Source organism: Rhinolophus sinicus, chromosome 17 (genome assembly GCF_057876585.1).
Source record: "Rhinolophus sinicus isolate RSI-liver-muscle chromosome 17, RSI-T2T, whole genome shotgun sequence".
In the NCBI taxonomy this organism is placed as follows: domain Eukaryota; kingdom Metazoa; phylum Chordata; class Mammalia; order Chiroptera; family Rhinolophidae; genus Rhinolophus; species Rhinolophus sinicus.
Genome location: NC_142517.1, coordinates 59,966,474 through 59,991,944, shown reverse-complemented (window position 1 = coordinate 59,991,944; position 25,471 = coordinate 59,966,474). Strand labels below are relative to the sequence as shown.

General features: G+C 44.2%; 1 protein-coding gene across 3 annotated transcripts in view; it reads right to left on the bottom strand.

Annotated features, from left to right (window-relative positions):
• The window catches only part of HEG1 (heart development protein with EGF like domains 1), an 82,444-nt gene that overhangs the window by 9,068 nt on the left and 47,905 nt on the right, over positions 1-25,471 (bottom strand). For all 3 annotated transcript variants that reach the window (XM_019738982.3, XM_074330619.2, XM_074330622.2), the window contains 6 exons: positions 23,485-23,543; positions 23,077-23,237; positions 19,061-19,195; positions 14,119-14,161; positions 13,956-13,993; positions 2,722-2,809 (listed from right to left, as the gene is read on the bottom strand). In XM_019738982.3, the coding sequence (XP_019594541.3) occupies positions 2,722-2,809; positions 13,956-13,993; positions 14,119-14,161; positions 19,061-19,195; positions 23,077-23,237; positions 23,485-23,543 (524 nt within the window). The remainder of the gene's footprint in view (positions 1-2,721; positions 2,810-13,955; positions 13,994-14,118; positions 14,162-19,060; positions 19,196-23,076; positions 23,238-23,484; positions 23,544-25,471) is intronic.

The window sequence follows — 25,471 nt, the reverse complement described above, 5'->3', positions numbered from 1 at the left end:
TCAAGATAATTCCTGCCATTTATTACCATCTAAATCAAAGGTCATAATGTTCCCTTATCTGAATAGATAATCCGAGAAGGGAGACCAACTCTGTCCTTTGCCTTCCTTTTCCAGTAGAAACCCAATCCCACTGGCTGCCAGGGAGCCAGAGCCAAGCCTACCGCTGAGTTTCTGCTCATCCCTGCGCCAGCTACAGCTTCTAACTGCTCGAATGTTTCAGGTAACCCTTTCCTCTTTGTTTGTTAGTTTCTTAATTGGCCCATTTAAAGTGTCCAATCAACGGTTTTTACATATTTAGTATATTTAAATGGTTTTTAGTATTATCAATGGTTTTAAGTGCAGCTATCATCACCCTCAATTTTAGAACAGTTTCGTCACCCCAAAAAGAAAGCCTGTACTCCTTAGCCATCACTTCCCAATTCTCTCCCTGCCCATCCAGCCCTGGGCAACCACTCAGGTACTTTCTGTCTCTATTAGATTTGCCTATTTGGGACATTTCAAATAAATGGAATCATATAACAGGGGGTCTTTTGTGACTGGCTTTTTTCACGTAGCATAATATTTTCAAGGCTCATGCACATTATAGCAAGTATTAGTATTTCATTCCTTTTTATGGCTGAATAATAATCCATTGTATGGATATATCATATTTTGTTTATTCATCAGTTGATGGATATCAGGATTATTTTCACCTCTTGGCTATTATGAAAAATGTTACTATGAACATTCACGTACATGTTTCTGTGTGGACATAAGTTTTCATTTTTCTTGATATGTATATATACGTGTATATATATGTATACACACACACACACACACACACACACTGTTTCCCCTAAAATAAGACTTAGCCGGACAATCAGCTCTAATGCGTCTTTTGGAGCAAAATTACCAGCCTTGTACCAGGCTACCCAGTCTTATATATTATATTATATAAGACCAGGTCTTATATCATATCATATCATATCATATCATATCATATCATATCATATCATATCATATCTCGTATCATATCATATATCATATAAGACCCGGTCTCATTATAGTAAAATAAGACCAGGTTTTACATTAATTTTTGCTCCAAAAGATGCATTATAGCTGATTGTCCAGCTAGGTCTTATTTTCGGGGAAACACGGTACAAACACACACACACACACACACACACACACACACACACACACATGCACACACAGGGTGCCAAAAAAAAGGTATACACATTTTAAGAAAGGAAAACTGTATTAAAATTGTAATACTCAATATATATCAATAACAAAAGATGAATACAAGTCACGTTTGACTTCTGCAATTACAAGAGGTGCTCAAAGTGGTAACCATCAGCGTCCAGACACTTCAGGTTATAGTGAACTACTGCTTGAGCAACAGTGACCAAAGTGTCGACTTGTGTACATTTTTTTGCCACCCCCGGTGTATATCTAAAAGTGGAAGTGCTAAGTGCTAGGTCAAATTGCCACTCTGTGTTGAACTCCCCGAGGAACTGCCAGACAGCTTTAAAGTGCTCGTCTCGTTTTACATTTCCACAGCACTGGATGAGTGTTCTAATTTTTCCCACATCCTCACACCAACACTTGTAATTTCCCGTTTGTTTTCTTAAATAGCCATCCTTGTGGTAAATCATGGCGGCTTTGACTGCATTTCCCTGATGGCTAATGATATTGAGCATTCTTTCATGTGGTTATTGGCCACGTGTGCGTCTTCTTTGGAGAAACGTCTATTCAAGGCCTTTGCCCATTTTTAAATTGGGTTGCCTTTTTATTATTGAGTTGTAAGAAGTCGTTATATACTCTAGACACAAGTCCCTTATTAGACATATGATTTGCAAATACTTTCTCCCATTCTGTGGGTTGTCTTTTCACTTTCTTGAGAGTGATTTTTGAAGCTGAAAGGGTTCAGAACAAGTCTCCCCAGAATGTACCACTTTAGCATGTGGGCTATTTTGAGCTGAAGGCAATCAGGCCAAAAGACTCAGGAAGAGCTTTTTCTACCTCCCCCTTAACTGCCTGAAAGAATTTAGATGAGGGCCTGGTCCAGGAAGAGAGCTATCACCAGATAAGTACAAAGAGTATGACGAGGTGTGGTGAGCTGTGGGGGAGCTCAGCAGGGCCTGGGGATCACATTCCTCTGTGTCCCATTGCCTCTGCAAGGCATGGCAAACATTTGTTTGCCAAAATGTTTGCTGTTCTCATCTTCCTGTGAGTTGTCTTCCTGCCCTTTGAAGTCCTAGACTCCTACCCCCTTCTCTTTAGCTCAGGAGGGCACGTTAATCCTCAAATGCCTGATTGCCTGTGGGTTTCATATTTTTATACCCTCCCCATACGTAATTAAATTTGTTTTTCTCTCTTTAATCTGTCTTCTGTCAATTTGATTATCAGACCAGCCAAATAACCTAGAAGGGTAAAGGAAAAAAATTTCCTTCCCTACATAGCAGTTTTTCATTTTGATACAGTCCAATCTACGTCTTTTGTTGCTTGTGCTTTTGGATATTCCTTTTTAGTAAAGAAAATAAAGTCCCATTTGCTCTCTTTTCCTTTCCTCCAATGGCACTACCTATCATGAATTTCCCTTTCTCCTTTATTTAATGGTTCGGCCATATGTTATGATTTAATATTGTAAACCACCCCAAAGATTCTTTAAGAGTGAAAATTGGCCCTTACATAGCACACGCAAAGCAAGTGAATTAGAATGTGAACTCCATCACTCACCGGCAACATGTGACAATCAGGGCAATGCCTAGGATGAGCAGAAGCCCACCGCCTGCTGCGGCAATCACCACGGTGATAAGCTGATAGGCTAAACATGTTTAAAAAAAAAAAAAAGGAGATTGGTAAGAGGTAATGAATGAATAAATGAATACAAAAAAAATGGTTCACCTCCCCACCCCACAGCTACCTCCATGCCACAGCTGGTAACCTCACCTTTCACTTCCTGGGCTCCCAGCAAAAGCCCCTCAGTCAGGGTTAGCTCAGTATTTTCTGTCAGAGGGTAGCAGAATTTGCCACCCCAAAATATGCCTCTTAGGCATATTTATTACTTTCAAGAAACTGCAGCTACAGCAGGCGATCTGAAAACTGAGTGCTAGTTACCCTTTTGTAAAGAAGATTTACGTTAGAAAGGTGGCCTATACCAGGAATAAAGCTATTACCAGAGATAACTTTTGCACCTGACAGACTTACCTACTACATGGCAGGGAAGCTACTGTTTACCAAATATTTCCTCTTGTCACCCTCCTATGAATTACCTGCCCCCCCCCCCCCCCGAAGCCCCAGACCCCTAGCTCTTTCTTAACTCAAGAAGGTGTATTAGACTCAGTCATCTGGTTGCCTTTTGAGCCTCATCTTTGTGGGACTCCCATGTGTACATATGTAATTTTTTTCCTCGTTAATGTATATTATAGAGAGGTATGTGTGTGGGTGGGGGGAGGGCACAGGGGGAGGGTATCAGCCAAGAAAGTAGAAGGGTAGGAGGAATATTATTTTTCTTTCCCCACACTGTTTTGAGAAAAGTTCTTCTTTCCCAGATACTTCTAGAACGGTGGTTCTCAACATGTACTTGCAGACCAGCCCTGATGACATTTTCACCAATCCATGGTAAAAAGAGAAAAATAAAGATGTATGAATTTTTCTAAAACAAAATTTGTTGGTTTTCAATCAGTATTCTATCTTCTAAGACTCTTTCGTATTTTTTTCTCACTTAATATGTGCATTTTATTATGTGTAAATTATGCCTCCAGTAAAGTTGGTTTTTAAAAACTAATGGAGAAAACAGAGAATCTTTTCTTGGCTACCTCCCACCTTTGGGTGTTAACTGTGTTTTAAATATTTGAATTGATGGTGAGAGTAAATATAAAAATTCTTGATTTGGTTTTAGGTTCTTGATAAAATATAAAGGAGGTGACCCTGGCTTAGACTCCCCAGTTTTATAAGAACTATTACTGGTCAGTTAACAATAGGCTGAGGGCATCACTGCATAAACCATGCTAGGCACTGAGTAGTCTCCTGGATACACACAAATTGAAGTTAATTACCCCCAAATTAGCGATCACATAAGCAGGTACATACCACATATAATAAACAATATTATAATTTTAATTGATTAGTTTTATACCTGTGTATTTCTGGGTAAATCATTTTCAATAAAGCCTACTAAATATTCAGATTAATTTTTCGTTGTTGTGGAAATATAACAAAATTGTCTTCTTGGGTTATAAGGTCCAGGATGAAACAAAGGGTCAATAAGCATATTTTCTATGATAAATTAAGATGGAACCATGCTCCCTAGGGATTCAGGTAAAGTCAAAGGATAATGCACAGAGCTGATGGTGAGCAGACTGAGATAAAAGTAAAAACAAGCAACCGTTCACCTCTCCTTTATTTAAATAAAGAGCACAAAAGCCTGATTATCTTGAAAACCATATTAAGATACACAAGAAACAAAGCCAAACCATGGAATGAGGTAATTCTCTCCCTCACCTCCTGACACAGGTATTCAACCTTCACTTTGAACAAAGTAAAGACAAAAGACAACTCTTGAATTTGTTGACTTTTCCTCATCTCCACCACCACCACCCTAAACTGTCACCTCTTCAGACAACTGCCAATTGCTTCCTAACTCATCTTCCTGCCCCCAGTCTTGCCTACTCATTAAAAAACACACAAATCTGATTGTGCCATTTCCCTGCTTTATAAAAACCTACACTGAAATGTATTTTTCTATATTTCAGAAAGGAAGGAAGGAAGGAAGGAAGGAAGGAAGGAAGGAAGGAAGGAAGGAAGGAAGGAAGGAGCTAAGGTGGCCCCCTTTGTTCCTAGAGACCAAAGTCTAGCTCCTGCTTATCCCTCCACACCAAATTCAGTTTATCTCACTTCCAACAAAAGTGAGCTCTCAGTTTAAAAGTGACGCTTGCAAGTGGCTACAGTGGTAGCAGATTCCTTTGGAAAAGAGCAGTTTTGTCTCTAAAGAGACACAGACAGTATAGACCAGTACTTTTCATACCATCTGTGGTCAAGGACACGTTTTTCTTTCCTTGTGGCCATTCTTTTTAAATTAAGACAATAAAGTCTCATTCGCTCCTCTCATCTTTCCCCACAGGCACCAACTATCATGAGGTTTTTTTTTTTAAGGCGTCTACTATGGACTGATTTTGTAAACTTACAATAAAACTATTTTTGAAAAGGACCCCATGCCTGGATGTCACAGCCATGTCAAACGAATATAATGTTTCTAAGGGTTCACTTTCAAGTTTTGAATGATCGTGTCACAGTCCAGTAACAGTTCACGGACCACACTTGAGGAACACTGGTATAAGCCTAGTGCTCCTCAAACTTTCCTGTGCATCTGACTTGCCCAGAGCCTTGTGTAAACACAGATGCCTGGTCCCCACCCCGAGAGGTCTGATTGAGGAGGTCTGGGCAGGGCCCCGAGAGAAGCTGTGTCTCTAGCAAGTTTCAGGAGGACAGTGATGCTGGCAGCCTGCAGACCACAATGCGAGTAGCATTTGGCTTAGACTACACAGGAGAGAAAAGAACACTGGACTGAAAGCCAGACGACCTCTGCACACACGAGCATTGAGAAAGCACCTGGGAGTGAATTCACCAAAATGCTCACAGAACTTAGTGTTGCCGCGGGTCCTCATGGCTAGCTTCTACTTTCTTCTTTGTGCTTTTCTGTATTTCCCACATTTGATTCATGTTCTCTCTCTCTCTCTCTCTCTCTCTCTCTCTCTCTCTCTCTCTCTCTCTCACACACACACACACACACACACAACTCCTCTAAATCTAGAAATTATGTGTGTACATACACATACGTAATTTGTTTTATACACATATGTAATTTTTAAAAGAGTATGTTTGATGTTCTTTGGCAGCCATATCACTGGAAACTTGCACATAATAAGCTTATGGACAATATAACCCACAAACCTTTTTTACTCACACCTGCTGTAAAGTCAGTTCATCAACTACAACTGATCTTTTGAACTTAGGTACTGACTTCAGATTTATTATGAGGCCACGCGATGATATAGTACAAGCGCATGGGATTCGATGCAACACCAACCGTGATGTTGATCAGCTCCACAGGTGCTCTGCAAGTTTATTTATTAAAGTGAGAGAGAAGGCAGTGAGTGTCGCCTTAGGTTTGTCTGTCTTATCCTTTCTACATTGAAGAGATTCTCCAGAATGAACTCGGAATTCCTAGTTTTACTTGCGTGCTCTTTGACATTTGTTGACATTTCAGTATTTCCCCAGCAATGGTTCTATCTTTTCTTTATTCTTGTGGTTTGATCCTAGGTTGGTGTTGCTGTCATCACAGTTGGCATTTTTCAGTAAGCCAGCCCATTCTGCACCTTAGCCGCTCCTATAAACTACTTTGCGCTTCCTTATGTGCTTACTTGGATAGAATCTACTGCACTGTCTGCTTAGCCAACCCCCTTTTGGCAACTATTCACCCCTCCAGTGCAAGTTACACGGGGGGTGGTCATGCTTGTACGTGTAACACCATCCCCTGGCCACAGCACACTGGTTTGGGAGCAAACACATGATCCAAACTGGATCAAGTAGTTCCTTCCCAGGAATTTCAATTTGGGAAAGAGAGAACTTTCTCTTCCAAAATGGCTGAACCAGGAACACACACTCAAAGCTGCCTGGCAAGCCTATTTCCATCATGTTGTCTGGGAAGGAGAGAAAGTCTGTGCACAGACACACACAGCAAAGAGCAGAGATGAGAGACGAAGATGGAGTCATGTGAACATACGCCCTGACAAGGGGGCCTCCAACCTCCAGCTGCTGTGGTTCCCTATAATTCCCTGATTCTTGCCACTCCTGAGGCTGAAATTCCATGACACCCCAGGATCTTTCCAATAAACTATCTTTGTTGTTTAAGCTAGCTAGGCTTATTTACTCCAGAAAAGCTGTAGCCAACTGTGATATTGTGATTTATAATAAGAAATACAGAGGGTGCCAAAAATATATATATACACATTTTAAGAAAGGAAAAAACTGTATTAAAATTGTAATACTCAATATATACCGATAACAAAAGATGAATACAAGTCACATTTGACTTCTGCAATTACAAGAGGTGCTCAAAATGTTTACCATCAACATAATTGTAATACAGTTTTTTCCTTTCTTAAAATGTGTACACAGTTTTTGGCACCTTCTGTATATGTATTTGGTCTCTGTCCCAGTGCCAGGCACAGAGCTCCTAAAACACTTAGATTTCCTAAGTGATGACAGCATAAAGGTGTCTTTGTTATATTAATGAGGTGACTTTTGGAAAGCACCCAAGGGTGGGGGCTGGTTGCCAGGGGAACCAATATTACAATTAGAGGGTTGGAACTTTCAGTCCCATCTCCTGACCTCCAGGAATGGAAGAAGGGCTGGAGGTTGAATCAATTGCCAGTCCAATGATTTAATCAATTGTGCCTATGTAATGAGGTCGCCAAAAAAATCCAAAAGGACAGGGTTCAGCGAGTTTCCAGGTTGGCTGACACGTGGGGATGAGGGGAGAGTAAAAGCTCCGTGCCCTTTCCCCACACCTTGCCCCATGCATCTCTTGCATCTGGCTATTCCTGAGTTATATTCTTTTGCAATAAACTTCGTAATCTAGTAAGCAAAGTGTTTCTCTGAGTTCTGGGAGCTGATCTAGCACATTAATTGACTCCAAGGAAGGGATAGCCAGTTGGTCAGAAGCACAGGTGACACCTTGGACTTGCAATTAGTATCTAAGGTGCTGAAGTGTGTGTGTCTGTTAGAAGGAGGGGTCAGTCTTGTGCACTGAGCCCTTAACCTGTGGGATCTAACGCCATCTCCAGGTAGATAGTGTCAGAACTGAGTTAACTGCTTGGCAGTATGGAAAGAACACATGTTGGAATTGGTATCAGAATTATACCAACCAATGTGCCTTCCTTTTAAACTCCTGAACTCATTACAGACCTTTCTAAGTGACCACATAAGTTTTGTTTTAAAATTTATTCACTTCTATCCATTTTTCCCCTTCACTGAGCTCATTCGTGATGTATGGTTAAAATTTTGCCTTTTAAATCTTTCCATTCTTCTTGCATCATCTTTCCTTTGGAATCTCTGCTCACAGCACTCTTTTTTTCTTGCCCCTCTGTTCCTTTTAAAATGTGCCTTTCTCACGTGTACAGGCTGTATGTGACCATACCTAAGAGCAGATACGGAGTGAATTCCCCTCTCCCCAAGCCCTGCTTCCTTCCAGCTCTGACTTGAATGAACTGAGGCCAGTCAAGACTGAGTGAGACGTTTGCTTTGAGCTCAATGAGACTTCTAGTTGACTTCTGGATAATGAATGATCTCTTTTTCCTCCTCAGAGTTTAGTGCTGTCTTCCTAGATGTTTGTGAGGAGTAACTCCTGCCAACACACAGCATTTCCACTGGTGTGAATTTTTTAAGCCCAATGTAACAATACGGTGAACACAGGTACTTTATACACCTGCCACTGGACTGCTAGTTGGGATGGGAAGACAATGCTGAAAGATCTTTAAGGTGAAGGTTCTGGTTTCACTGGCAGAAGAGCATACATGAGGAAAACAGGCTCTACTTCCTCGCTGGCCATGCTGGGAGGCTCATGGGGAAGGAGTCTCTGCTGAAGAGATGCAGACCCTTTGTGTGGAAAGGATGAGCTACAAAAGGGCAGGCTGTGAACATGAAACAGAGATGGATAAAAACATCTGCGGCCAGACAAAGGTAATGTAGGAAAATTACGTGAGTTCTATAATCACAAAATGACAATAACCACAAAATAGAAACGTGGCTTAGAGGATGGGAGTATAAAAAAAGACTTTAAAAGGATAATGCGAGTGGAATGGTTAAGTAAATTATGATAATCCACAGAGTAGAATTCCAGAGTATAAAAAGGGACATTATAAAATTATGTGAATGAAAATACTGCACAGTTTACTAGGTTTAAAAGAAGTTACAAAACAGTATATTCTGTGAGATCCAATTTCTGTTAGAAAGATAAACACATACATTCCACTGGAAAGAGTCACTATAATACCAGTGCTTCTCAAACTTGAAAACATACAAATCTGCATGTTAACGAAATCTAGGGGTCTGGTTAAAATTCAGATTCTGATTCAGGGGGTCTGGAATTCCCTCGGAGAGGCCTGCAACTCTGCATTTCCATAAGCTCCGAGGGGCTGCTCACGCGGCTGGTCCCACGGACCACAGTTAGTACAAGGATCCAATCTAGCGTATTAACAATGACGTTTCAGGGGTGATGAGACTGATTATTTTACTTGTCTTCTTCCCTTAGTTTATAATTATTTTCTAATTAACTTGGGTTAAAAAACTGAAAAAAAAAATCATGCTATGAAAAAACAAAATTTATTTTAAAAAGAGAAAAAAGGTGAAGCAAACTAAGATGTCATGGGAGACCTAATAAAACTGAGAGGAGCAGCCGATACAAAATTCAAGCAAAGGAGAAACATACATGCCTAAGAAAAGGGTGGAGGGGCGAGGAGGAGGGACCTGTCTGAAAACAAGTTTGCAAGGTAATTCTGGGGTCACTGGACAACTGGTATAAGGCAGAACTGTTGGACTCTAGGGTATAAACACCGACTTTTTTTATATGGAAGTAAAATAAGAAGGAGAGCAGTGATAAAACAGGCGCAACCTGAGCTCCCCAGGTGTAGGTGGCCCTGCCAGGCGCACATGGGAGCCCAGCTGGGCCAACACTACCTCAGGGACTAAAGGACTTGAAAGAAGGGCTATTCCTGCCCTCTCCAGTTGGAAGGATATTCTTTATGAGGAAGAAAGAGTGCAATCTGGACACTACTAGGAAATTATGGAAATTTTGGAAAGGCGAGTCATAGGCTATGCCGAACCCAGAACATAGTGGACTTGGATGACTCCCAGGAATATGGAGTGAGGGAGCCTCAGGACAGTGGCTTGGCAGACAAAGCGGGGCTCCCGTCTCACTGAGCTTCGGTACAGTGTGTGTTCCAAGGAGTCTGCACAGAGAAAAGGCGTTTGTTGTCCTACGAAAACTCCAGCCTAAGCTACAGCCCACAGTCTTTGGTGGTGATAGCAGAGTGACAGTAGTGAGTGATCAGGGCCCTGTTATTTGGCACAAAGTATTGAGGAAAAAGCCAGATACAACAAAGTGCCATTGTCAGAGATGGGGGTAAAGTTCAGGCGTTCCTGATTCCTTAACCAATACCCAGGGCTTGGGGCAGATGGCGGGTACTATTTGTTATCAGCCACTATTAATTGCTTGGCAACGCTAAAACTAACACAGATATCAAAATCAAAAAGTAATATTCATACACCATCACAGAGTTAACAAAAGTCACCAACAAAAGGTGGGCAGGAGCTAGCCTACATCCAGAAAGGAGTGTGCCCTCTGCTGGACATAACAATGGCGACTTGGATAAACAAGGAGGAAAAAGCCTCAGGATCAGAGAGAAATCCTGGCTACTTCTGGGACCCCCTGCACCCCAGCCGCACACATAATGGGGAGACACAGGAATGTATGGAACAGTCAATGGATATAAGGGTGTATCATCTCTAGACATATATAGGATTGAATGATCTCTGGAAAAAAAAAATCACTACCTGCAGCTTAGAACAACGCCCTGCAATTCACGCCCTTTCCTTCAACCCTTTATAGGGCTTGCACTCTGTCCATTTTCCCTCTAGGGATCACTCTTCCACTCACTGAGAAATAGGAAGCATTTTCTGGTAAAACCTAGTTAGGAAGCTGTTTGACCAGAGCAGGTTTGAAGTACTCGGTCATTCTATGGAGGCCTGTCAGGGCCAAGAGGCCTCAAGAGACATCTCTCCCTCCTGCTCCCTCCCTGACTCACTCCCAGAGCTGCCACAGCTCCACACTCCTCACCTGTCTTGCTCACTCTTTCCTTCTTCACCATCTGATGGGATTGTAGTCTAGTACATTTCTTGCACATGTGATACTAATCGATGTAATCTCCTCCCTCAATAAAATTATTCTTTAATGATACTATCTAAGCCTCTGTTTTAAATATTTCTAACGTCTTAGGATAAGGTTTGCAGGCTCGTGGTGCAATCACTGCTGTGAGCCCTAAAACCAACTCTTCTAAAAGACTATACCATTTAGTTCCAGTATTCCAGCATTACGTGAACAGATCTCAAATATCTTAAATGTTGTGCCTGACTCTTCAGCCTCCTTTATCCACAGGCCTTCTCTGGTCTATTCTCATGTACAGGCCACTCCACTCTCTGACCAGTTTAGGGGTGCTCTATGGCTCGGTTCTGGTTTTGAGGGAGGGATGAGAGTCACACTAGAACGTGAACAAAGGCTATTCTGTACTCCAGGCAGCTCCTTTGCAGCACAGATGTCTTCCTGACACAGAGTATAAAGTCCCTGAAGCCAGGTGAGAAACTGGCTTGTCTAAATCCTCATTTTTAGAAAAGGACATATACTGCTATCCAGACTATTTTACATAAGCCAAATCGCCAAAAACCTGAAGCCTACCCTTTTAAGCACCAACACATAATGTACAAAGGATTTTGAATACTTTTAAATGTTTAAATAGTCTAAACAATGATAACTTCCTCACCTTATTAAACTGCATACACTTGTGAAACTGTGATATAATAAGAAATATCTATTTGGTCTTCAACCCCAGTTCCCAGCATAAGAACTTCTAAAACCCTTGGAATTTCTGAGAGGTAGGGATGAAAGAAGCATCTTTTGTTATTCCTAATAAGCCCCTTTCATCCATACCTGAGTTTATGCTAGTTAGTTGATTCTTGCTGGATGGGGACTGGTTGCCAGAAGAACCAACCTGTGATTAGATGGTTGGAACCTTCAGCCCCACCCCCACACCTCCAAGGGTCAATAGCCAAGGATTTAATTAATAGTATGTAACAGAGTTGCTATAAAAACCCTAAACAATGGAGTTCAGAGAAATTCTGGGTTGGTGAATACATAAAGGTGCTGAGAGTGTGTGGTGCCCAGAGAGGGCATGGAAGCTCTGAGAACTCTCCTTGCCCCATACCTTGCCCTGTACATCTCTTCCGTTGGGCTGTTCCTGAGTTTCATCCTTTACCATAGTAAGCAAAGTGCCTTCCTGAGTTCTGTGAGCTGCTCTAGCACATTACTGAATCTGAGGTGAGGGGGTCATGAGAACCCTTGATTTATAGCTAGTTGGTCAGAAGTACGGGAGGTCCAGGCTGGTGGGGGTGCTGTCTGATGTGGGGGCAGTCTTGTGGAAATGAGCCGTTAACCTATGAGGTCTGACACTAAGTCTGGATAGTCAAACCCCCACATATTTGGTGTTAGAAGTGTTGTGAGTACAAATCAGTTCATATAATCGTAACACGAACACCATTCGGTGTGTGATGGCTCGGGTCTACCATAACGAATGTCTGTGCCTAAATGCTTGTATGACACCGTGCTGTCCTTAGTGACTACTAAAGAAGACAGAGTTGTGTACTCCACCACCCCGTGACCTCAGGTTGCTACTTTAAAAACAAAACAAAACATTAATTCAGTGGGCTCCTCCCTCTCTAGTCAGTATGACTCAATACATTTGCTTCCAGAAGTGCTTCCCTCGTCTTTCTCTTAGGCTGTCTATTGTACCGCTTCCTAATGTGCAGGCAGGATGACTCAGATAATCCGAGGTAAATATGGAAGTCCAAATCTCTAGGTTCTGGCTGAGAGTGGCTCCGTGCTGAGTACACCGACAGAGCTTTATGTCAGTTTGGTCCTCAGCAGTGAATTTTGTTTTAATTCCTTGTATTTATTTTTTATTACTCTCAAAAGAAATCCAGGAATGAAACTTACTAATTAAAAGCTTTATGAGCAAAGAAAATACCACTGAGAATGTAAAATGTAAAGTATACCATTGGGGAACAGAAACTGGGGACTTTTACATATTAAATCATGTTTACTTTTGGTCTAGTAAACTTAGAATACGGGTTGTTGGCACATTCATCTATAGAAGGGACAAAGCGATTCTCCAACGAAGTATTGAATGGTATTCTTCCTATTACATCTTATATCCCAGAATATCTTCCGTAATTTTGAGAGTGATTTCCATTTCTCAGGTCTCAATATAAGAAAATGTCAGTGAGCGTGAACGTCAACGAATCCCAACTGCTTTTCTCAAAGAACTGAATTAGGTGTGAAACACACCATGCACACAGTTCCTATCACCCTGTCTATCGTCTGTGCTTCTAGGAGCGGGAACATCAGCTTGGAGCAGATGCCTCAGAGCCTGTCTCCAGCCCTGCCTCCTGCCATGACTGCACTGGAGGGAGTCTCTAACTCCCCATGTTCTCCTCTGTCCAGTCTATTCTTCTCACTGCAGCCGATCTGATTTTCTTGTTCAAACTATCTTCCTGCTCTAAGACTTACTGGTTCCATCACGGATGCTGAGTAGAGTCTAAACTCTCAGGCTGGCCGTCCCAAACTCCAACAGTTTGGTCCCCTCTACTCTGCCAACATAGTACTCCACTCTCTGCCTTCCTCTCTTTCTATCCTCAGCCACACCACTTAAACTTTGTCCCCAGAATACCACAGGCTCAGGCTGCCCCAAGACCCTTGTTTAAGTGGTTCCCTCTGCCCTCTGCCTTCTTCCTCCATACCTGCCTATCCAAGTCTTTCAAAACCTCCAATTCCATTGCCTCCAAGAAGTACTCAGGAGGTTTCTCTATTCTCCTTGGGCGTGGCCCCTCCCTCCCCACCTCACATCTCACAATTTATTGTATTAACACTCTGTGGTCAGGGTTATTTAGGAATGTTTATCTCCCCTACCAGACCTTGAGCCTCTGGAGAACACTCTTCGCTTTCCTCATACCTCCCAGCACGGGAGCTGAGGAGACAGTGGATTTGAACTGAGGGAGGGGAGGAGACAGAGGCATACCCTGCTTGCTAATGACCGAGAAGGGCCCTGCCTACACTGAACTCGAGACTTCTGCATACTTACGGTTTCCACAGTTGAGACCACCAAGTCCAAATGGGCAACTGCAAGTCAACAGAGGAAAAGAATGAGAATTTCTTTCAAATCTCAAATCATTAGGCAATTTACTAAGTAATTTCTAAATAAGGTTTGGAACAAATTCATCAGAATAAATGAACACGGAGCCTACCTCATACAGGTTTCATTTTCAAGCCTATATCCATCTTCACATGCTGAAAGAGAAAAGGAAAATCCATTAATATATCTATTTACCTCCCATGGCCCAACTGACAAGTAAACACCAGCCATCCTAAAGTCCACAAGAATATTGTAGAACCAGAAGGCCACAAACAACTTTAGAATTATCTGTCTATAACCTGGCCTAAATACTGTTGCCAGCTCAACTCTTAATTTTATGGAAAAAAAAAAAATTATTAACTTCTTTGTGGCTCTCAGTTTGCCATCTATAAAAAGAAGATAATAATAATATCTACCTTATAGTTTTTTTGGAGGAGGTGAGGTCAAATAAGGCATGCAAATGGCTTAGCACAGCACCTGGCACATAGTAACCACTAAATAAATGCAACTGTAATTATTTTCCAGCAAATGCAATTCTCTTTGGAAGTTCTCTGTGGCCCCCATGTAACATCACATACTGAAAGACGAATGCTTTACCTTCTTTGAGTCAAACTTTTAACTTGCTGTTGGCCCTTGAGCTAGTGAGTGACATTCTCTGGGTCACAGCCATAGTGGGTGCCTCCTTTTCAAGAAGAGAAGCTCACCCGGTAGTCGGTGCAGGGGATGTTGGACATATCTACCGGACGATCCCTAATGGGCCCACCACCCAAGCACGTAACTTTGAAGCCTCTGGCGGTGCTGCTCATGGATGGCTGCTGCGCTGAAGAGCTGTGGCCCAGCCATTCCCCTGAATCAGCAGTTCCTGAATTTATTTGATCACAGAACACTTTCAACCCTACAATCAGCTGACAGAACAGCATGAGCTATAACATATGCTTGGATGAAAGCAGACAATAAAAAATGGCCTCACGGACTAATCCATTGCTGCAAGGAAGGATAAAAATTTGATTCGTGATTAATGTATGATATGCACTGCGGAAAAGATCCTGGGGAAGAACAGGTACATGGCACAGAGCAGCAATCCTTGGACAGGCAGCACACATGCTAACGGTGAGCTGTGAGTGCCAGCAGCATGCATGGCTGGGGAGAGAGACGGAAGCAAGCCCTACAGGCTGGGACAGGAGAGCTCACACAGACTTCCTGTATCCTCCCTCACGGATTAGTGGATAATAATGCGGACTACGTAGATGTACTTAATAGCGCTCTTCCTTCTATTTTTTAACGTTAGACGTTAAATGTTTCTAGCATCTGCTCTGTTGTCATAGGCTATTGACATATCCCTAGTTTTGTGGAACGGTTTGGCAAGCACTGTTCTAGCTAACCTAGAATTCTCTCACTGCAGATCATGAGAGCTATGAGCCTGGACTGCATTGTTTTGGCTCCATGGAATCCCTTTGCCTGAGCTACATTCTCTTGTTTTAAGAGCTATCTAGTCTAGGCAGCAGCCCTGGGCAAGTCCCTAGTATTTATTGCGGGATGTGATGGACTACATTACCACAACACCGCTCGGTAACCTCCTCATGAGGATGCCCCAGAGACACTTCTCTCAGTCCTCAGCATCTAGAAAGATGGGGGTGCTCCTGAACGACTGTACTTTACGGTCCCCTCCCCTTTTCAGAATCATATTGCTCTCTTTGCCTCAGTGTCCAGGAAGCTCAAAACTGGAATGCGTGGCCTACCTTTCGCAAACATGCGGGACCTTATGGGCTATCTTTCTGCATATTCATTGTATTTCTCCTTCAACCTGATTTACCTTTTAAATTAAGTCTCATTTTGTTACATGAATTTTTATTAGGTGCTTCAAATCCTTTTTGCAATAAGGTAGAGAGCATTATATCCCATTTAGGGAAGGTGGAACGAGGCCCCTCCCCCAAATCTGTGCTACCTTTGAGTTCTCTTCGTGCCTTTCTCAGGTCGGGCTTTCTGTAAGGAACAAGCTGAGCATTCCTGTCTCCCGGTCCTGGAAAGCACTGTGCCTTGGCGGTCCCGTGCCACAGCGGGTCCTGCGAGCGTGGGAAGCTGCCCCTGGATGACCCATGGATACGGCTACAGGGCAGCTACACAGGGACTTCGGGCATGCCAGTGACTCATCCCGCCCATCTCAGCACCAAGGCAGGCTGATGTCACACCCGTCTGTTCTATTCTGAACACTTCCTCCTGGAAATGTTTTCACATCAGATCTACCCACCCACCCCTCATCTGCTGGGGGGGGGTGGGGGTGGGGAAGGGAGTGTTCCACCCCACGGCTGTCATCCAGCCAGATACACGGTCCACCTGTTGTCCTGCCTGTGAGCTGAGCGGTCGGGCTGTTTTCACTTAGCTTCGGAAGTGGCCTGACTCCCTGATGTAATGATATTTCTTTATTCCAAATGGGCTCATTCAGCCAGTCATTCAAAGGCTGGTGCTACGGTGGGCCTGGCACTGCTCTGGGGCTCGAGGAGGACCATCTTGCACGAGGCACTCCCGTGTGCCTTAGGATCCAGCTCTCCGTCTCCACACCCTGCAGGGGCAGACTCACAGCGCAGGGAAGATGAAATGAACAGCTGGCTCATATACCCGAACTGGGCTTCCCCTATCGATACGGAACACAAGAAAATTCAAGCCTTCTGGTCTTTTCAAAAAAAGAAATGGTGGAGTCTTAAAAACTCTTTTGTTCCCTTGCAGGAAACTAAATCAAGACCTGCCAATCTTATCCTATCATATTTGTTCACTCAACAGGCATGTGTTGAGCCCCTCAATGTGCTAAGCATATTCTAGACACAGGTACTGCTCTCCAGGCCCTTGTGGTCTAGTGAGAAACAGACCTGCAAACAGGTAGTCGGAATTCATCGTGATGCCTGCACGATGGAAGAAAGCTAAGAAAGACACCTGTGGGAAGGACACCTACTTTAATTTTATATGACACTTTGAAAGTCTGGTAAAGACTCTACAAAGACATTTTATGTGAGACATTAAGAGGTGTGTGTGTGTGTGTGTGTGTGTGTGTGTGTACGACAGAGAACAATATAGCCTTGCTAATGTACAGCTATGAATTGCAAGGACTTAGGAAACACCCACACGCTTCTATCTTCCATTAATACAGGGGACTGACCCCTGATTTGAGGTGTCAAAAAGGAACTTGGTTTAAATAACCCCTGTGTACCAATGGCCAGAAGATGTCACTGCTAACCCATCAGAACCCAGTCAACAAGGCTGTGGTCCAAGGAGCTCCCAAAGACACTCCCCAGAGGTCTGATGGCCGCAGATGAAAATCTAACCAACGAGGATACTGCAGACATGAGGCTTCATAGGGGCTCAGTAACAAGCCCGGAAGCTAACCAAGGCTGCTTTATACTGCTTATGGGGTCATTACTTGATAAACATAAGGTTGCCGGTGCCTGTGCTACTGCGTTTGGAAAATCTCTGACAGATCTGCTATTGCTACTGCACGCCTATAAGTGACACAATGAAAGTGCTATCTTGGAAATAGAGGGAAAGTGGCTTTGCTGGCCAGAAGCAAAGGTAACAGGGCTATCTTGAAGCCATCAGAAACTCCAGAGGCACGGTGGATTGGGGACAGCACTCCTACATGACTGCACTTCTGCCTACCTTGCCTTTCCCTCCCGTCAGCTGCATGGTACCCCAGCATAGGGATTTTAGCAGAGGTTGCCTTGCCATACAAAGTGGGGCTCAACAGCTCAGTTTCTAAGAAGGGCAAGGAACATTCTGCATTAAACCAGATAGGATGGAATTAGGAAGCATCATCTCTTTGTACCAAAGCAGCAGCCTAACATGGCGTTGAGAAATGCTGCAGAGCTGTCACGCATCGGGACCGCTGCCCATCACGGACGGCTGCCCCCTCTTCAACACCCACTGCAGAGCCTGCAGGCAGAGCTGTGGGTGTGCCCTCCCAGAGCCCTTTGTATAGAAACTTAAGTTACAGGGTCTGAAGATCCGAGTGAGAGCACTGCCCTAAAACGTATTTTTATCTTCTTCTGATCGAATGAGTCCGCTAATGGGAAGCCCTGACAGATATGACTGTCATGTCACTTTTCCGCAGCGTGTGATTTTTACTCAGATTCCAGTAGGTGTTGACAGACTAGGAAAAGTGTGCCAAAACATTCGGATGTGATGTGATGCTTAAAGTTACGTGATGGCCTTGACATTGCTAAATTTTTCTGGTGATCACATTGCAGCAATCTGTTATAAGTCAGGGTACACAGTGCTCTGGGCTTGAATTACTTAATTTTAAAGCACTATGCTCATTGAGAAGCCTTTAGTCTCAAACTGAATGAATTTAGGTGTCACCTAAAAGGTTAGCAGAATTAGGTTTCTTCCCTCAAACATGTCATGACACCTTTAAAATGAGAACTCATTACTTCAATAACAACCTGGGTGAAACGCAAGAGCAAATGCTGAGAGGTCACAAAGTACCACCACATACACAGCCTTCTTCAATTCTTAGAATATCTAATGAAGTATCACTATACCCATTTCACAGGAGAGGAAACTGAGGTTCAGCAAAGCAAAGTGATGTGCCCAAGATAATGCATGACTGGTGAAGCCGAGTCAGGCTGTGCCCCAGGTCGCCCGAGCCTCATCAGAACTGTCTACTGAGCCACAGCTTCTGCTAAAAGGTAAGGCCTGACTCCATGCTTGGATTACCATTTTAAAAGATTAGCAGACAATAGAATAAAACTTTGGAAATTAAAATGGTAATTTTTCTAACTTCCTTAAAGTGGAAAAAAAAAAAAGAAAGGAAGAAAAGGCGTTGCTACCACAGGCATTCCATTCTCTTTTCTTTCCCTTTGAATCCAGTGGCCTGGCCAGCGTGCACTGGTCAGAGATAACGCTGTTATTCCAAGGAGATAATGTACTAAGTCTGGCTGTGTAACAAGAACTGGTTACCCCCAGTTTAGAACAGTCACACCTAGAGCAGAAAGAGAGCCCCTGGCACAGAAAATCATCTTCCCGGTCCCAGGAGGGGCCACACCACCCCGGTGACCCTGCGGTACCTCGACAGGAGTGATCCATCTTGTTGAACTGAAAGTAGCCCGACTTGCACTGGCACAGCGCGACACCATCCAGATCAGTGCAGATGGAGGTCTCTTTATCACATTCTGGAGTCTTCCGCTTACACAAGCTGCCCGCTGAAATGGAAAAACAAGAGAGTGAAACCAAACAAAACCTCCTCCACTTCAAACTTTAAGATGCATGAACTTTTCTATTTTAAGAGGCTCTGAGAAGAGTTTTCCAAAAAGTCTGCAGTGTACACTCCTTCCAGAGGTCCATTCTGCCTTCTGCTACTCCGCCCGTGTTGGCCCCCAGGCCTGTTTACTAAGCGTTCACCCAGCATGCCGTGGCACAGAGAAACCAAACCCAAAAGAAACAGGGTGCTGTCCCCAACTCCAGCCTCCACTGCAAACACGGCCGTCGAAGGTGCGGTGTCTTCTGTAGCTTCTCACTTAAGGACCACAAACCCAGAAATCATGACTATGCTCCTGCAGAGGAAGCGGAGGGGCTCAGACCTGCGCAGATGATTCTGAGGAGAGGTATAGAAGATAATCTGCCTCCCGGGGACTGCGGTTTAATTCTGTCACCTGTCTGCCCCCCACTACACTGACAGTGCCTTTGGGCTTATTCATCTCTGGGTCTTCGGCACCGCGCACAGAGACTGGTCCACACAGAGTGCTGAATACACACCTGCTGAAGGTGCCGTCAGACCACCAGTCACCGGGTCACCACCAAGAGAGACAGGCAGACAGAAAAATGCATCTTACAGGCTTGCTGTCTACTTCACGTTAGGGCCCTAATTCTTACATGTGCATCCACCTGGCGTTGTCCAGCCCTGGGTATGTGAACCATGTTCATTTCACGGATGACAAAGAACCACTCCGTTATTATCAAAAAGCATTCACGTTGCGCAGGTGGCCCCCTCTGAGGTCGCATACAGTGGGCCCTCTCTGAGATTTCTACAGCAGACCCTCTGAGGGTACATTTTACCATCTACAATAAGCCTGACAAAAGTGACACATGTAATTGGAATAAACAGCCAACAGCACAAAAATATGAAAAAGCCAACTGGAGAGGGAGCAGTAACTTATTCAGACCCATGTACAGGGCAAGGCAAGCCTGATGTGTGTTACTGTTGGCAGACAAGAACACGTGCGAAATGGGGAGAGAGCCACGGAAGGGCAGCGTGTGTATTGTACAGTGAGGCGTGGTCTCCCCTCTCCCACCTGAAGGAAGACACCATCCTATTCAGAAGCCAGATACCAGTTCTTAACGTGGCAAAACTGTCCCTGCCCAGGCAGGTTCTGGTGACGAGAGCTGACACCCACACAGGGCCCCAGCATCCACCTCCTTTTCTGAGTCCTGAGAGCTTGGGACCTGGTGGATGGCCTGGTCACAGGGAGGTAAGCTTAGGACACAACTTGAGTTCTCAACGCCGAATTTCCTGTCTTTATCAGTGGAAGCCGACGTGCTAAATCAGAACCTTGTTTGTGTGTGTGATAGAATTTCCTTTGTTTATTGTGAAAACTTTGTATTTAAGGGAAAAAAATTAAAAAATGGAAAATGTCACCAAGCAAACACAGAGAAGCTGGCACCGGAGAGGTACTAAGGCTCCACAATCCCTCATCAAAAATTTCTGAAGGCTTTGCCAGTCCTCAAGCCTTAATCTGAAGAAACACCTCCGGAACAAAAGGCTACCCAGGCTGGCAAGCGCCTTCTCCAGCCTGAGTTGCCTTGCTTGATTAGATACTTTCTGGAAGCCGATGTCACGTTTTCCTTTCATCCTGCCCATTAATCCAGCCTGCTGGCAAATGCTACTCGCCCTGCATAAGCAACCCTTCTCTTCACAGAAGCAGATTCATGGGAAAGCAAGGAAAGCTGGCCCTGCCTCTGCAATAAAGGAGTCGCTATCTCAAAAATTCTTTGAAAATATTCTGTCATAAATCCATCAAACAGACCACGTATAATCCCATTTTCATTTGAAGCCTGGTGATGTGATTTTTCTACATCCACAATTCCCATGGTCCTTCCTGGGCACGACATCCGCCAGACAATGAGAACTTATGTAAATCAAAGGCCTGGGGGATTTCCAAGGACTCGAAACATCTGGAGACAGGAGAGCTGCAGTCCTTTGAAAGGCAAGGAAGTGGATACTTTGTGAATTGAAGAGTGAAAAACCTGCCTTTGCAATGGCCATGTCCAGAGTAGCTGGAGGCTGCCCATATGTTGGAAACACCCAGATGTCAGAGCCTGACAGCTCCTGTTCGCCATGCCCACCTCTCTAGCACTCAGAAAGGTGAGCGAGAAACCAAGCTAGGTGTGTTGGCAAAGCCTGGAGAAGACGTGGGAGGAAAAACAGAAGTGAGCCTGTGTTCAGCCAAGATACCTGGCTGTCTTTGTTTTCACAGGCTCTGAAAGGAGAGGGAAAGTATGGCGGTCAGTACATGTGGGGATAAGGGAGTAAGAGGAAATCTCTGTACTTTCCTCTCGATATTGCTGAGAACCTAACATTGCTCTAAAATAAAAAAATAAAGTCTTAAAAAAAAAAAAAAAAGAATGGGACCTGAGCAAGTAAACAAGGATGACCGGAGCTTCCGTATAAGCTCCATCTAAGCAATCGGAAGAATGGGAGTCACAGAGTGGGCAGGGCTGCTCCGAACAGGGTCTGACAAATCCAAATTATCTGATCACTTGATTTGCAAGGCATGAAATGCATTTGCTAGAGACAAAAAAGTAACCTCCTACAATGCTGACCACATAGGATGTACTGCATACGTGTTTAGTGAATTGAAAGGTCCCCTTCCTACTCGTCGAGGAGGAAAAACGGGGACCCTTGAATCACTGGCATGAGAAACAAAGTAAAACCAAAGAGTTCTTGCCTCACAGTTTAGAGTACAGCACAACGGGGCATGAACTTTTTAGCTAGTTTTCAATAGAGGCTGAATGATAGCAACGTCAATTCCAGAAAGTTTAGCTCTTTTATTTTTTTGTTTTGTTTTTCAAACGAATAACTAGCCCTGAAATAGGCCAAAGCTGCGGCATTTATCCCAGAGTGAAAGGTTAACACCTGGCTTGCAGGCTCTCCCGTGCATGGCCCGTGAAGCAAGCCCTTGGGAGCAGCCCTCACGAAGCCCTGACCCACTGGGGAAGTCCTGCATCTACCAGCAGACAGAGCATCACACCTGCTACCTACCACTCAGGTCCAGCGTCTGGGCACCAGATGGGAGGGTCACAGATTCCACATCCTACTTGTGTAGTGACAGGAGCTAAACAGAGCCCACTTTGATTACTTAGGAGAAAGCAGCAGGGACAAGCCCCCTTTGCGAGGAAGTACTTTTGATTCCAGCAGTTTTCCCATCCCAGAGGCAAAACCTCCCCTTTGAGACCTAAATTTGCCTTCTGAACTTGTATCTAATCCCTTTCTTCATCTGCTTCACACTAGATACACTGTAGAAGCTTTTGACAAAACAGATAAAGCAAGAAAAAGAATGGGGAAATGATCATGAATGGCACCGTGAGCAGTCTGGCCTACACTGTTCTGGTCTTGTTTCTGTGCATTGATAAGTTGCAAACAAATAAAAAATACAGGTAAGACTACACATGTTTTTTTTACTTAAAGGTGTATCACGATGAAAGTTTGGGGAATTGACAAGCACGTACATTCTGTGTGTGAATGCCTGTCTCCTCAGATACAGCAGGAACTTTTTAAGGGAAAGAAGAGTGATTTCTGCTTCATTACATCAGATCCTATATCACTTCCCTCACTGACAGTGTAGAGAAGAAACGGAAGGGGCAGCAGGCCAGGAACCAGGTGACTTTAAGACTGTGTGTGCGTGTGCATGTGTAAGCGTGCACAAAGGAGCACTCACACGGTGTTAATTTGCTTAATACCCATTTCAAAGATAGGCTGGCTCTGTGATGAGCTTTCTTGGACCTGAGCCCTGAATGCCTTATGTTTCTATTCTAGGTCTGTGCCTAAACGTATGGGCGGAGTCCTCCCACAGGGCCATTCCCTTACCTCTAAAGATCCGCCTCTGAGATCCCAAGAGCTGGCAGACCTCAGCAGAGGACCTGCAGGAGTTGACACATTTCTGCATCCTGTCAGCCAGGTCAAACAGCGTCACATTGGAGGCCAAGGAAAAGGTGGTTTGCAGTGACATGACCACCACGCTGGACTCTCTATAGGAAAAGTGTGTAGGTTTTTAATTGTTCTAAAATGACATGTGGACCCAGGACTCTTGGAAAATGAATGTCATGTCCATTGTCCAGTGAGGGAATGGGAAAGCAGGAGGGTCCAGCGACTTTGGCCCTGGGTCACCTTGTGGCTGGGTCAAAACAGGGCCCAAGTTTGTTGCTACCACCCATGTAAGAATATCCTCCCCTTCCTATAGACTGGTTCACAAGCGAATGTAATTCTGTTACTTACCTAGAAGCACGAACTGTGGATCGGGTATAACCAGGTAACGCTGAAAAGCACACATTTAACTGAAAGAAAGAATAGGTTTGTTGTTAACTGTGAGTTAGACAAAAGCCTTGGACCTGGAACCAATTTCCTATTTTTAGGATCAAATAGGCATTTTCCAGCCATCAAGTTATCAGCAGGGGTCTTTACAGAGGAGTGGTGTCCTACTTATGTTCCCTTCTTTAAACGCCTTTCTGCGCGTATTCTGTTGTGCCGTGAGTACAAAGGGAGAGAGGCAGATAGTAAATCAGTGGGGAAAATCTTGGCAGGAAAAGACGTTCAGAATAGCACCCTTGGATGCAAAACATCTTCAAAGGAGCAGATCTCTTCTAAGACGCAGGGTTTCAGAAAACTCAGCAACTGTTTATTTGGACTTTGCATAGTGAACGAGCCTCAAGAAAAGGCTGGTTCCTTTCAGCTACCCCAGGTCTGGCAGGCCCTACACAGACCCTTCCTAATCTACAATTAGTTGACCTAATGCAAAGATAGGTCCTCTTCAAAAAGGCTCTCCATGGGGAACTATATTATGTGGGTCAAGAACCCTTTTGTTCAGAAGAAATTAAAAGCAACTTTCTCTGTGTTTACCTTGTACCCTGAGAGAGCGCAGGAAATCCCTCTAGGGCATAAAGCACTATGCCTGCTTCTAGGTTCCCCCACACAGGGGCTGGGGACTCCTTCTGTGCAACAGAGGGTCTTAACACCTTGACCAATGCAGACCCACCTGTCTTCAAAGCCCGTGTATCAGGTACATCTCACTCTTTAGAAGATGGATTCAAACATGGGATGTTATCAAATCCCTGATGGCTTTGAGCGACATGGCTTTATATGCTGATAGGCAATGAAGTATTATTATGTAGTAGTATTATTACTTAAACTGTTTCTCCCTCAGGTAAAAACAGAAATGGCACATTTCAGAACAGAATGGCATCTTGGGAAAGAGCACTTGAGTGACGTCTCCAGTCACTGCTTAAATCTTCACTATTTCCTGTCGGGTGGAGATGTCACATCATCAATAAATTATACGCTGATACTGGGTAAAAATTAACAAGTCAGATAAGTCACCGAGCGCTGTGTAATGGCCAAGGCTGCACCTTTGCATGGGGTTCTAAGCCCCTGTACTATCTTAGACAGAAATACTGACCTACAGCACAACCCAGGGGCAGCTATGGTGGAGTGACAAAGAAACCAGGTATAGGGTTAGTAGACGTAAAGTAGATATAAAACCAACTATAAAGAATTTAACTGGGGTGGCCTGGTTAGCTCAGTTGGTTGGAGCGTGGTGCTAATAACACCAAGGTTGCCAGTTCGATCCCCGCATGGGCCACTGTGAGCTGCGCCCTCCTTTAAAACAAAAAAAGAAAAAAAGAATTTAACCCTGCCCAAAGAGAGGTCTGGCCCTTGGCTCCCGCAAAGTAATCTCTAAGCTTTGGAATATCCTACTTTTGTTTACCTGGAGGCCTGGGCCACTCCAGCTTGTCTAATAACATGATTTATGGGGAGGGCTTTGAGTTAGAGGGTATCCGCCAGACCCCCAGAGGGGCTGGAGGCCGAGGTCAGCCACATGGGCAGCGGCCTATGCCTATGGATTAGCTCTAGACACCAAGACTCAGGTGAGCGGCCCTGTGGGCAATCCTCCATGAATACTACACACGTCGCTGCTGAGAGAGACGAACACTGTGCATGAGTCCGTGAGGGGAGGACAGCTGCAAACACCACATTTGAACCACCCGGCCCCGTCTCCCTCCCCTCCCCCAGACTCTGCCCCATGAATCTCTTCCCTTGGCTGACTGCAACCTGGATCTTTTCACTGTAATAAACCATAACCATGAGCATCAACAGCTTTTGGTGAGATCTGTGAGTCCCAGTGAATTACCAGATCTGAGGGTTGTCTTGGGGATCCCCAAACTTGCAATTGGTGTCAGAAGTGAGGGTGGATTAGTGGACTGTTCCC